Source organism: Serinus canaria, chromosome Z, assembly GCF_022539315.1.
Source record: "Serinus canaria isolate serCan28SL12 chromosome Z, serCan2020, whole genome shotgun sequence".
Taxonomy (NCBI): Eukaryota; Metazoa; Chordata; class Aves; order Passeriformes; family Fringillidae; genus Serinus; species Serinus canaria.
The window spans coordinates 31,548,871-31,562,270 of NC_066343.1; the positions used below are offsets into that span (position 1 = coordinate 31,548,871).

The 13,400-nt window shown below is 40.5% G+C and overlaps 2 protein-coding genes across 2 annotated transcripts in view; both read left to right on the top strand.

Annotated features, from left to right (window-relative positions):
• Positions 1-13,400, top strand: part of HOOK3 (hook microtubule tethering protein 3) — a 945,081-nt gene that overhangs the window by 748,015 nt on the left and 183,666 nt on the right. The window lies entirely within an intron of this gene.
• CHRNA6 (cholinergic receptor nicotinic alpha 6 subunit) lies at positions 1,081-10,349 on the top strand. The gene is given in 7 exon segments (XM_009096061.2): positions 1,081-1,179; positions 1,182-1,395; positions 3,705-3,844; positions 4,969-5,013; positions 6,051-6,160; positions 6,317-7,301; positions 10,227-10,349. Coding segments are annotated over 7 exon segments (1,716 nt in total).

The following is a 13,400-nucleotide window of genomic DNA, read 5'->3' on the forward strand; positions in this document are numbered from 1 at the left end:
CCAGACAGTTCCTCTTCCTTTCTATGCATACCTCAACAATTTGTATAAATGACAAACTACTTTCTTATTTGGCTTCTGTATTTTGTAGTATGACAGGCATCCTTTTTTCATTTTCTGGCTTTTTTTTTTCCTTCTCTCTTCACTTACACAACAATGTACACGCCTGAAAATGCAGCAGCATTTCTGTTTTGATCAAATCATTCATCCAGTCACTCGTACTTGTTCATGCTGGATTGAGCACACATAAAGGAGATTCCCTGTTTGAGCTGCTTTCTGGGAGGCTGGATAGCACCAAGTAACCTGTGGTGCCTTTCACCCTTCCTGAGAAACAGGACCCTCAGTTTCTCAGATCGTTTTCCTACAGATTCTTTTCAGGCATTCCTGTTGCAAGGACATATGTACTGAACACCTGAGGAGGGAACATGCATCAACTTCTAAAGGATTGTGAGATCAGTTTTTTTAACTTCTGTGATTAAGAGTAACGCTCTGTTGCAGAGAACTTGGCCTGTAACAGCACCTGGTGGGTTTTTTTCTTTATTCTGCTCCTCCATTTTCACACTAGCATACTGGTACAGGAGACTGCACACATGAGGAAAAAGAAAAGTTAGAAGAATTGATGTTGTAAGCTGACTGGACTGTCAGGAAAGAACTTAGCATGCTTAGTTGCTCCAGTCAGATGGCAAAAATAAGTACACTTGCCTTGGAATTATTCACTGAGAATACTGTCAAGCAATTCTATCACTTGATGCTGTTCTTATTTCAAGATTCATATGGCTTCTGATAGACATGTTAAAACCATGTAACATCCATTTCTATCACCTGAAGAATCAGTCCTCAGCTAAGAAACTGAAGCTCTTTCTCCTCTGTGTATTGTGACAGACTCACTCAGGTGCTCACAGGGCAATAGCTGAAGCAGCTGCTTCAATGAGAATTCTTAACCCTTGGCTGAGGGGCTGAGTGAATGCTTCCTCTGCTCCATGATGGCTGTCCTGTGTCTTGCCTTCCCTCTCTCTCCTGCACTCTTACACATTCCCCGAGGTAGGGATGCGAGTGACTGGAAATGTGAAGTCACCTGATAGGATGCTGCCTGGCTCCCTTCGCTCTGCACGGCAGAAGCTCTCCTTGCCTAGTGGTAGTGAAAGCAACTCTGCAAGGCTTTGCGCTGCTCAGCAGGCTGCAGAGTTTGCTGCTGATGCAAAACAGAAATCCATCCTTCCACTGCCTACTTACCATCAGGGGGGTTATATGTCTTCTTGCCTCTTGTTCCTTCCCCCAAACCTCTGTTCTCAAAAGGAAGCTCTGTTCTGCTGCTAGCAATGCATCCTGAGACGCGGCTATGTTGGTGTTGCCCTGCTTTCTGTGTCTGGGCATTCGTGTTCACATCCTTGATGAAAGGTAGGCTTTCTTTGATACCAGTTTCTAGAATATTTTCTAGTTATTGTCTCTGCTTCTGTTTTCTTGAATAAATTCAATGTATAGCTTCCGCCAGCTATTTCTAACCTGAAATCCATAACATTTCAACAGTATTGAAAAGAGCTAGAGCAATACTAGTTTTCCAATGTAAAACTCCTAATTTTTGTTTGATAACTAATGGAACAACTGTTTCTAGAAAACAAGGGAAATTAATTAGGGTTTCTAAAAGTTTCATTTGGTGCTTGAATTTGCAAGTGCTTAAATAATGCAGGCTATGGATGTGCATGGTCAGTAGTCACACTTTCAAAAGTGAGAACTTTATCTATTGTTGTTCACTATTGTTTGTGATCTGTGTTTTAAATATGCTGCAGACATTTCTGATCACAACTCTCAGAATTCAGAAAGATTTTTTGCTTTTAGGATCCATTAGGAAGTTTTGCTTCTGCAGGTGACCAAGATGTGTATTAAATATACTGCTTGTCTTAGCAAGGCATAAGAAACTGTTTTAAAGCAGCACCATTGGATAAAACCTAAAGACTTGTCTGGTTTCATTACTTTATTTTAAAGCATGTGTCTATTAAAAAGCCAGTGGGAAAATTTCAAATGAAACATGATTTTAGATACATTTACTTTAGTCAAGAGACTTCATGTTCTCACAGTAGTGTACTTCTAATCACAGTGCTATGGATGGTGATGATGAAATCTGAAAACAAAAAATTTTAGTTCTTTTTTGAATGAAACAATACACGATATAAAAGAATCCAAACTTCATTACACATTCATGTGTCTTCTCTGAATGATGCAGAAAGGATGAAATAAAACATCAAGTTTTTGAATTTCTACAAGAATTTTCTTTCCATACATGTAAGTGACCAGTAGCCAGCATTTCATCTTGCAGTCATGATAATCCCTTGCAATTGCAGGATGCTTTGTATCACCTTAGAGGTGAAATCTCTTTTTCAAGAACAGGGGAAGGACAGTCTAATCATGAAAGTACAGCATACTGAGACCAAGTGTCTCCCTGCAGGACATTTGCACATCCACAGACCCTTGTGTTCACTGAAGGATATGTAAATTGCAAATTTATGTGCCACAGACCATGCTGCCTGGCACAAACCCCTTCTATGTTTAATATTTGCAATCAAAAAGGCTTATCATGGTTACTTGTCTGATGTGTTCTAGTGCAATCTGGGACTAATGCAAAAAACTTATGACAAAGAGTCTGAAAACAAATTTTTCCTCAGTTGTATCAGTAATATCTTTGGGATAATCATATAGCTTTGATAACGCAGCTGTGCACAGTATGAGACAGAAATTCTAAATCTTGAGCTTATGAAGTGTTTTTATTTTAGGTGCTGAATTACAGTAATGTGTTGTAATAGCAAAGTTATTCAAGAAAATCGCTCTTCTGTTGTTGCCAGAGCCAATAAAATTTAGTATTTTCCTTTTGAAATCAAAGTGTAAAGCCTTAAACACTGTGAAAATAACTGTTTCAGGTTTGGACTATGTGTAACAGGTTAGGAGCATTCTTCTTTACTGTGCAGTGAGTCAGCTCAGTGCCTGTCACATACCTTGTTTCTTCTAAGCCATCTGGTCTGTTCTTCATTAATGAGGGGTTACAGCTGTGATCTGCTTGCTCCCAGAGAACAGTTCTTTATTACATAGAAGCATGCTATTCTATAAGAAATGTTAATATTTCCACTTTTTTCTTGTTCTTAGAACTTAATAAATGAACTTTCTGGAAAAAAAAATTGGACTATCGAAAGAGTGGTAATTTCAATTGTGAGGACAAAATGCGGTCATAATGTTTGCTATTAGGAGGCACCACTGTAGTTGCCTAATCACCTGATAGAGATTTTGATACAGTAGTTGCAGCCTCAAGTTTTTAATTTCTACGTAGCTACGCTTTTCATAAACAGCCTGTTTTACCAGGGAGACTCACAAAGATTAAATCTGTCACATTTCTACTTCTTAAATTTCACACCACCTTACTTTGGTGTGATACCAGGGTGGGCCAAATGGAGGCTTGTAGACTAAATCCAGCTTAGGAGACAAAACCACTGAAGCCATTACCTTACTATTTGAGGAAACAAGTAGTAGTCAACATTCTGCAGGAGGATGCTTTCAAATGACACCATACTGGCAACCTCTCCTCTCTGTACTCTGGTGGTTTTAAACATGGTCACAAGCACAAGGTCCAGAAATACAGCACAGACTGGTATGTTATCCAGCACTTTCTTCCCCCTTTTTCTTCTCTCTGGCTTAGCTGTTCTTTATCTTTACCAATACAGATACCACAGCCTGCGAATCAGAGGAACGGTTATTTCACAAACTCTTCTCCCAGTACAACCAGTTCATTAGGCCGGTGGAAAATGTGTCTGATCCTGTAAGGGTGTATTTTGAACTGGCCATTACCCAGCTTACAAATGTGGTAAGGCTCACTACACAGTACTGCTGAGCTTTGGGGATGGTTGTAAACACATGCAAATCACTGAAGCCGGAGCTGTAATTGTGATGCTGCACACACCCACAACTCTCCTAGCTTTCATTTCGTGTGCATCTATGTGCACATGTTGAAACCTCTGCTGTTCTTTCAGTCAGATGAGTTGTTCCAGTTGCTTGAAGAAGTGGTTTCAATGACACAGATTCATTTCCTTACTCGGTACCATCAAACCCCTCTGCTTCAGGTAGCAGCCTCCAGAGCCCAGGGCAGAAGTACTAAATATTCAAGCCCAGGCTAGCCCTCTTCACAGTGCTAGCCCACTCCAAAGACATCTAGTGTGTCCACATTGGGTGTAGCATGTGATCATTCTCCTTTGGTGCTACTGTTATTTCCCTGTAGTCCTGAGGGGGAAAATCTTCTCCTTTTTTGCAATCTATTTGTTTCAAAATGACGTGAGGGAAAAGTGTAGCCAGTAGAACAGTGGTGTTTTAAAGCATGGAGGGGATGAATGGTGCATGTTTTGGAATGCAAATGGGTGTGGGGCAAACATGCTGGGCAGGACAGAGGCAATGTGGAAGAAGTAAAGCATCACCTTTCTGATTCATGACTGATTGGCAATTGCAATAAGTGACTGTAAAAAGAAGGTCTCTGTATGACAGTTACCTAATTTAGTGCTGGTCAAGTTCATCTGCTCTAGAGGTTTTCATAAAAATTCAAAACACTGTGATACAGATGTCATTTTCCTTGAATCTCGACCAATTCTGTACGGTGTAATCAGAGTTCTTTAAACAGTGAATCCAACAAAATACACAGCCACAAAAAGAACCTTATTCTTTTGGTACAGGTCAAAGCAATTCTAGGTGTGTGCTCCCCAGATACTCAAATGTCTGGCAAAACAGTGCAGCTTTCTGTATATCTGATATTTATGAAGCATGATTTTTCAGCAAAGTTTTATTCATTTTTTCAGTTGGGTTGCACACAGCAATGTACAATGTAAAAACCTAGAAAAAATTTGCTATCAGTTAATGTGAAATTCTATTTTCCAGTTTTATGGGCTAAGTTTTTAGCCACCTCAGGATACTAAAACTGTTTATGCCTGTGTTTCTTTATAGGATGAAGTCAATCAGATTATGGAAACAAATTTGTGGCTAAGACATGTAAGTGACTGTGTTGCATTTTGCATTGAAATGATGAAATGTGTGTTACTTGTAAATCACATCGACAGAATAAGTTTTTGTTTTGTAACAAGGATTTGAAAAAAATAATAAGAAGAAGCTCCACAATTGAAAAAGTAATTTCTTCATTCTTTTTACCTAGAAGTTACATCTTCTTTCTTTCTTGTGGGATATATTCTTCTCCAACTTCATGATGATTGGTTTTCTACTGGAAAATCAATCTGGATGTACTCCTTAAAGAGTGATTAAAAATGCCGCTCTGCAGTCCTAGGTCATCCCCACCAAAATATTTATTAGAAAAAGGAACAAGCCTCCATTGTTCCTGATAGTTTTGAGTATTTTTACATAGATAAGAATCCTTAGGGGACCTAAACTGCTGAGAAAATATAGCTAACTTGCACCATTGTTTTCAGGCACTGATTGTGGTCCACGGAAAGTTTTTTGTGAAAGATAACATAGTTACAATAGGTAAGAGACCATGGAGCATGGCCACATGACAGGGCAATAGACAGCAATGCAAGAGAGCTGCTGTGCATCCCTTACTGCCCTGACCTGGTATGTCAGTACTCCTGTGGAACCAGTGCTGTCTTCTGGCAGCAGCTGCCTCTTTGTGTGCAGGTGGGCCAAACATAGGGGTGCTGGTCTCCTCTGGTGCTGTCCTCCTCTCACCTGTGGGGTGCTGCTGCAAGGTCCCTGTTTTCTCTTGGCAGTGGAGAGGTAACCTTTCACAGACAAGGCTCTCTACTGATGTCGCACAGCAGAGGAGAGATCTCAGCATGCCAGCAGTTCATAGCAATTGGCACCCCATCCCCTCACAGAGAAGAGAGCCACAATCAATGGGAGCAGTATCCACACATGTCCAGTGTTTCTCATGGTCATGGCCTTCCTGTCTTTTGGACCACTGTTCCCTTCTCCACACGCTACACTTTATTACAGTCTGTCATTTTACAGGAAGATCTGAGAAACAGATATTTGTTGATAATTTAAAGTTTTGTAATCCTTGTCCATTCTTCTTTCAGATTTGGAATGACTACAAACTGCGATGGGATCCCAGACAATATGATGGCATTGAATTTGTTCGGGTACCAGCAGATAAAATTTGGAAACCAGATATTGTCTTGTATAATAAGTATGATGATTCATTTTACCCATTTTATTGATTCATTTGAATCTTTCTCTCAAAAATATCCCCTTGCAGCTCCTATAAAAACACCCATTACATTTTACTTTCTTGGTAATTTTTTGTTGTTGTTGTTGTTTTGTTTTGCCTCATTTGTCTTTCCAGTGCTGTGGGAGATTTTCAAGTTGAAGGCAAAACCAAAGCCCTCCTTCGCTATGACGGAATGATCACCTGGACCCCACCAGCTATCTTTAAAAGCTCCTGTCCTATGGATATTACTTTTTTCCCATTTGATCATCAGAACTGTTCACTCAAATTTGGCTCATGGACCTATGACAAAGCCAAAATTGATCTTCTGATCATTGGATCCAAAGTAGATATGAATGACTTTTGGGAAAATAGTGAATGGGAAATAGTAGATGCTTCTGGCTACAAACATGATATCAAATATAACTGCTGTGAAGAGATTTACACAGACATAACATATTCTTTTTATATTCGACGGTTGCCAATGTTCTACACCATAAATCTGATCATTCCCTGTCTTTTCATCTCATTCCTAACTGTGTTAGTTTTTTACCTGCCATCTGACTGTGGTGAGAAAGTTAACCTTTGCATCTCAGTGCTTCTTTCTTTGACTGTATTTTTACTGGTGATCACAGAAACAATCCCATCCACCTCTTTAGTAATTCCCCTAGTCGGTGAATATTTACTGTTCACAATGATATTTGTGACTCTGTCAATTGTCATCACAGTGTTTGTCCTCAATATACATTACAGGACTCCAATGACACACACAATGCCCAGATGGGTAAAAACCATCTTTCTCAGCCTGCTCCCCAAAGTCCTGTTGATGCAGAGGCCACTAGAACAGCAGAAGAAAAACACCTCCAGAAAAACCAAGAAGGTATCAGACAGTAAGTTGGGCAAGTCAAAGCACAGCAAACACAAAGATACCAAATTGCACAAGGAGCAGCGGTGCAGTCACTGTGATCAGGCAACTGAACTCCCTACCACCCAAAGACGGCTGAGCCATCAGTCCCTGAGATGGATGGCAGAGCACATGGAGTACTCTCCAGAGGTGAAGGATGTCATTAGCAACGTCCAGTTCATCGCAGAGAACATGAGATCTCAAAACAAAACCAAAGAGGTAAGGGAGTTAACCATCCCTTTAGGGCTTGTTTTGATTGTATTGAAATCAATAGTGATGACAAGGTGTAGTGCCTGTGTGTAAAGATCAGGGGCTAGGTCAGCAGGGCACACGTCTTGGTGAAGTCTGTTACAGACCACCTAGGCAGGATGAATGGCAGATGATGAATTCTACAGGAGGCTAGAAGAAGTATCATGATCATCAGCCCTTGTTTTCTTGACGGACTTCAGTTTGCCAGGAAGCTGCTGGAAGTGTAACACAGCAGAGAAGAATCGATCTAGGAGGTTCCTGGAGTGTGTGGAAGATAATTTCCTGCCACAAGAAGCAAGCCAACCAGGGAGGGTGCCCCACTGGACTCATTGTTTGTGAACAGAGAAGGACTAGTGGTAGATGTGACAGTTGGAGGCCGTGGGCACCACAGATGATAGTTTTCAGTCTGGGGTTAAGTTATGAGGAGTGCCAGCAGAACTGGATCTCCAGCAGCTAGACTTTGGCCTGTTTAGGAAATTGATTTCCAGAGTCCCTTTGGAGTGAGTCCTGAAGGTCAAAGGAGTCTACAAAGGCTGAACGTGATCTAAAAAGGAAATCCTAAAGGTACAGAAGCAGTAGGACAAGTTGCCGGGGAAGAAGACCATCTAATGGGTTGTTTGTTTGAGGTCATAATTTTTCTTATTTGAGATTACTGTCATAGAAAATTGTGCACACTGGAATTTAAAGGATTCTGGGGCCACATCCTTCTGTGTAAACACAAACTAAAAGAAGCTACAAAAGGATTTTCTGATGCCAAGAACTCATAAGGAGCAGAAATTCTCTGACACTGCAAGATATTTATAGAAGTGTTTAGAACCTAATGAAATATGTATCTTTGATCTTTCATGGAATTTTTGCTTTTGGTTTTGAAGTTTTTTAGATGCTCTATGATGGTAAAATCCATTTCAAAGTTAAATACTGCTATATTTATATTGAAAATCACAACAACTTTATAAGGGAAATGTTGCTATGCATTATTTCCATCAGAATATTTTGTTGAAATTTATACAACTTCAGTGAAACCTAAAGATTACCTTTATTCCCCACTTCCTTTATGCCCTGCAGAAGAAGTTTCATCTGAAAGCAAAATCTATTAATTTCTGAATAAAGTAGAGTAAAGCCAGTGACTGAATTCATAGAGTGAGAATTTAGCACATGCCAGCCTGAAGCAAAAGACCTTTTTCGCCATAGAGAAGGATGGGGATTGAGCTGAGCCCTGCTTAGTACCTATGGCCTTAGTGCTTTGCTTAACACACACATTTCAGGCCTGCTTCTATTATCACACCAGCTGCATAAAACATATCCATGTACTGATTCAGCTACTTTCTCTGATGGTCTCCCAAAAAGAAGTTTTCCATGCAGTCATCCAAATAACTTACTGCCTTGATTATACAGCTCAGGAGAAATTCTCCTTTGCTAGTTTTGCTGATTTCCATTTTTTTCTGCAACCTGAAATTTTATTCTTAGTCCAGTGTGTCCATGAACAGCTTTCAGAACAGGTATCTTACCTTTCAGAACATACTAGAGATGGGAAGTATAATTTTTCATTTAGAAAAAATCCCCTTTTCAGGGAAAAATCAGGATTTGTCCTCAGGCAAGCACTGAGAAAAAATTATTCTGGAGGCTGTTTCTAGTTCAGCCAGAAATACAAAGCAATATGGGTGGTGTTATGTACTAGTCCTAAATAAATAAAAGCCCTTTAAAAATTGCAGAGACATTTATAGCTGTAGGAGTTCTTCCTGAGTGCTCTTTCATACAAAGTACAGCCTCCATGTCTGATTTTCAGAAGTCCTCTAAGGTTCTTCCCTTGACTACGAGCCTGTTTCTATCCATGGTCATGTTACTGTCATGGCCACCCTCTTTTCCATAACGTCCCTATTACTCAACCCAACACTAATGACTATCATAGCTATCCTCTCAGTAGCCCTCGGAGGTTGGATAGGATTAAACAAAATACAAACTTGAAAAGTCTTACCTTATTTATCTGTTTCTCACCCAGGCTGAATTGCCATTACCAGAGTCTACAACTTCAAACTTACCCTACTTAAATTTTACTTATAAGTAAATACGTGCTGCTGTATTCCTCACCCTCAGCATGATCAAAATCCTAAAGCCAGTATTTTCTTGGAGGCAAATATAATAAAATTGGGAAAACACATGGAAGATCCCTCAGCAGAAAACTCTTAACTAGTCACTAGTTTATATGTGTGAATGTTCTTCTGATGGAGCGTTTCTTGTGCAGCGCAAGTTTAAAGGTACAGTTTAAAGGACAGCAACTTCATTGAATGTGGTTCTAAGGTCTGTCTCTCAGCCATGCAAAATCCACTCTGTCCTGCTTGGCACACGACACTGCAGTTTGCTGGAACCCTTGCTTTGCCATAGTCCCTGAGTCCAAGTGTCCAGTTTCCTGAAATCAGTGAGGCTTGATTGGCAAGACAGTGTTTCAAATCAGACCAGAATAGCAAACTGCATCTTGTGTGAGCTGTCAGGATAAATCATTCAACAGGGTTTAGTGATGTGCAGCTGTGGTGGCTGTGCCTGCTGTTAAACCATCCCACTCTGCACCTACCACATGATCAGGTCCTATTTGTTAATATCAGCATCACAACCATGGATGGGCTGCCCTCAGACTTGAATATTTAGAACAATTCAGCAGACTAGGACAGTGTTATGTTCTCAGCCAAAAGTGGTAAAATGCCATCAGAAAATCAGCCCCCTCTGAAGAGATGTGAAAACTGCAGCAACTATAAGCAGGACAAGCAACATCCCTGACTTGCACATGTGTTGTTCCTTACATTCAAAAGCACAAACGGCAATTCTACTGCATAATGTCAACTCACAATTGTATGTAACTTTACATGTAGTTTATCTTTCTCTTTTTTTATTCTCTTGCAGGTGGAAGATGATTGGAAATACGTAGCTATGGTGATAGACAGAGTATTTCTCTGGGTATTTATAATTCTGTGTGTGTTTGGGACTGTAGGGCTCTTTATCCAGCCACTAATAGCAGAAACATAACTCAATCCACTGCTTTTTATCCTCTTTTGCTCTTGTTTTATTTTCAGTTCAGAAATTTACCTTCTATTTCTCTCCTCTAACATAACGCCTCTGCTCACCATCTCATCAGCACCCAGCCACAGAGGCTCCCAAAACAATAAAGTATGTGTTTACATTCATGTTTGAAACCAGACAAATCTTAAGCATTTAATCATATTTGAGGACAAATAGACTTAATGTTAGAATGTGGTTACCATGTGAGGCATACACATTTGAAAACTTTGTGTTTCTAAAGTCTTTTAAAATTAGTTTGATCTGCCACTTACTTTTCCATGTGACCAATGTCCCCTTTACATCCTGATAGTGAGTGCCAAGACCTTGATGACCTTCAGTAGGATTTCCAAGCCACATATCTCACCAGGCTGACAGTGATCCTAGTCCACAGGTTCTGCTCTGAAAACTGTTGCTTTCTCAGACATAAACCCAATAGAGAAGGGTTTGTCCCTGATTAGCTAGTTGTCATAGACAGAATTGGTTTGACAGCACTGGGTTGATCTGAGGTTTTGTGGTTTTAAAACCCAAGACCAACCTAAATTATGGCATATCCCAGCAGGAGAAGGATGGATACCATGAATCCTATGCAAAGCTGAGCACCCTGTTTCAAACAGCTGTGCAGCACTGTTCCGTTTCCTGACTCCTCATGGGTCTGTGCTGTGTGTGCAAACCTGAAATTTAGGGCCATATCCTCCGGGGCTGAAGTTGCTGCTCTGAAACCAGGTCTCAATCCTAGTGTGCTTCCTCCTGAAACACTTTGTAGATATGTTCCTGGTGTGGTTTCTATAAAATGTGGGTGGTTTACCCTTAAGTCCCTCATTTGTTTATATTCCTGTAAGTTTTGTGGTGAAAGGTTCTTCTTTAAAAGGCACCACTACAATTGAACCAAATGGCTCCAAGAATAAAAACCCCTTCTCTCTTACAAGACCTTCTAAATTAAACTGTAACAGTGTCAATACAGTGCTTTCAGCGTCTGCCATGCATCAGTCTCCATTCTGAACATCAACAATCCGTGGAAAGTAAGACTCCCTGTTTCTGAAGTCACTGACTGGCCTTTTAGTCTTTTATGATGTTTCATAATAAAGAGAATAGGAATGAATTAGTGTATATATTAGAGATAAAGGCAGAATGACAAGAACATAACTGTATTAATTCACCCAGTCATGATTGTAGAAGAACAAGAAAAAAGAAAACTATTATTTTCTGTAATCCTCCTGAATGTTGTTCAATTATGTAGCAACTGACGGACTGATGTATTAAAAAGCATGGTTTGTTTTGTCAGCCTGTCAATTAAATGTCACTTCTGAGATACACCTTCTTGAAGGATTTGTGCTTTGAGGTTTTTTTAAGATTTCCTGTTGTAAACATGTTTATAGATGCTATTACTGACTCTTTAATCAGAAAGAAGGTGAGGGAAAAGAAAGGAAATTTGAAGAGGAGAGCTGAATTCTGAACCTAAAAACTTCGTTTCTACAGAAAAGACATCTGACTGCCAGCATTCGCTGTTGCACTCTATGACCATTGAAACCATGAGAACATTGTGGCCAAAGGTGCATTGTATTGGTATCTTAAGCAGGACAACGACAACCACACAGTGAATAATCTGACTTCAGCAAAATCTGATTTTCAAAGGCATCTTCTGTCTCTTTTTAGTGTACTATTTACCCATCCTTTCTCCAATTCAGTAATTTTTGGAGCTATCTTTTGCAATTCTCAGCCATGTTTGATACCTTCTGTACTGGGAGCCTAATGTACTGCTACCAGCTTTGTGAAAGTACTTGAGAGGGGAGACAGGCGATACAAGAAGCATATTAGCATGAAGGTGGCTGCAGTAGGTGTGCCCTGCAAGCAGACATGGAAGAGCCCACACAAAAATGAGAATTTTGCTTGCCCAACTCTTGTTGAAGGTTAGGAGACCTTCTAAATGAAATAACAAGAAATTTTACAACTAGAGCTGGTGCCATCCCAATGCTGACTTGGGTCACACATTTTGCACAGCCACAGAAAAGGTCTATTCTCACCTCATCAGCTCCAAAGTCATGTCAGCAACATCCCTTATTAATATGCCTCAATGATGAGTGTACCAGCAAGAATTCTCCTCCCCTTGGGAGTGATGGCATCAATTAATTAATTTTAAAAGCACAGAAGCAATTCAACAGCTCAACATCTCTTTACATTCTCTTCCCAAGGGAGACCATTCTTCCAGTTGGCCTCCACTAAAAGGCCCAGAAGAGTTTTTCATATTTATCTTTTGGTAAGTAGGTCATATATATGAGTGCCAAAAGCAGTGCCAATGTCTCAGCAAACTAGTTCCCAGAAACTGAGGCAGCACAGGTTGAGACATTATTAGGGCAGAAGGTTACTGTTTTTTTGTTAAGACTTATCATTTGCAATATTGTCATCCACAGGCAGAGTAGGTAGAGCAGAGGGAAGGCCCCACTGGAGGACTGTCTCCCCAGTTGTGTTTTTAGTGCCAGACCTTTGTGGGGAACATGTTGAATGCTTTTGTGGGCCAGCAGCAAAGAGATTTAGAGAAGCTCAGGATCAGGCAGCACAAGAGAATGAGTAGTGACACTACAGATGTAGCAGTACCAGATGAGATGCTAGGAAGACTCAAGGCCAGAAGCCATACCTGTGCAATTTTCATACATCTTCAACACATGAGCTCTGCTGATCTTCAACAGCATAAGCCAGGAAAAGCAGCTTGGCATCAGACACAGACGTGTGAGACAGAGCCATGTGTTGCCTGCGGGTGGGCAACTGAAGTGCTGCATGGTGGAGACAGGACCATCTGTCAGATGGACACCTGAAGCAGATTCCCAGGAGAGGAGGCTGTCATCTGTCATGGCTAACAGGCAGCCTCCTGGCCACAGTGCTCATAGGGAATACCTATCACTACTGGACCTCAAAATCTGGAAACACCGGAAAGAAGAGCTTCCCGGCTCTTTTCCTACAGACATTTCACAGTACTGTCTAGGGGAACAAATGCACTTTATGCAAGAAGAGAGGAGAAATTAT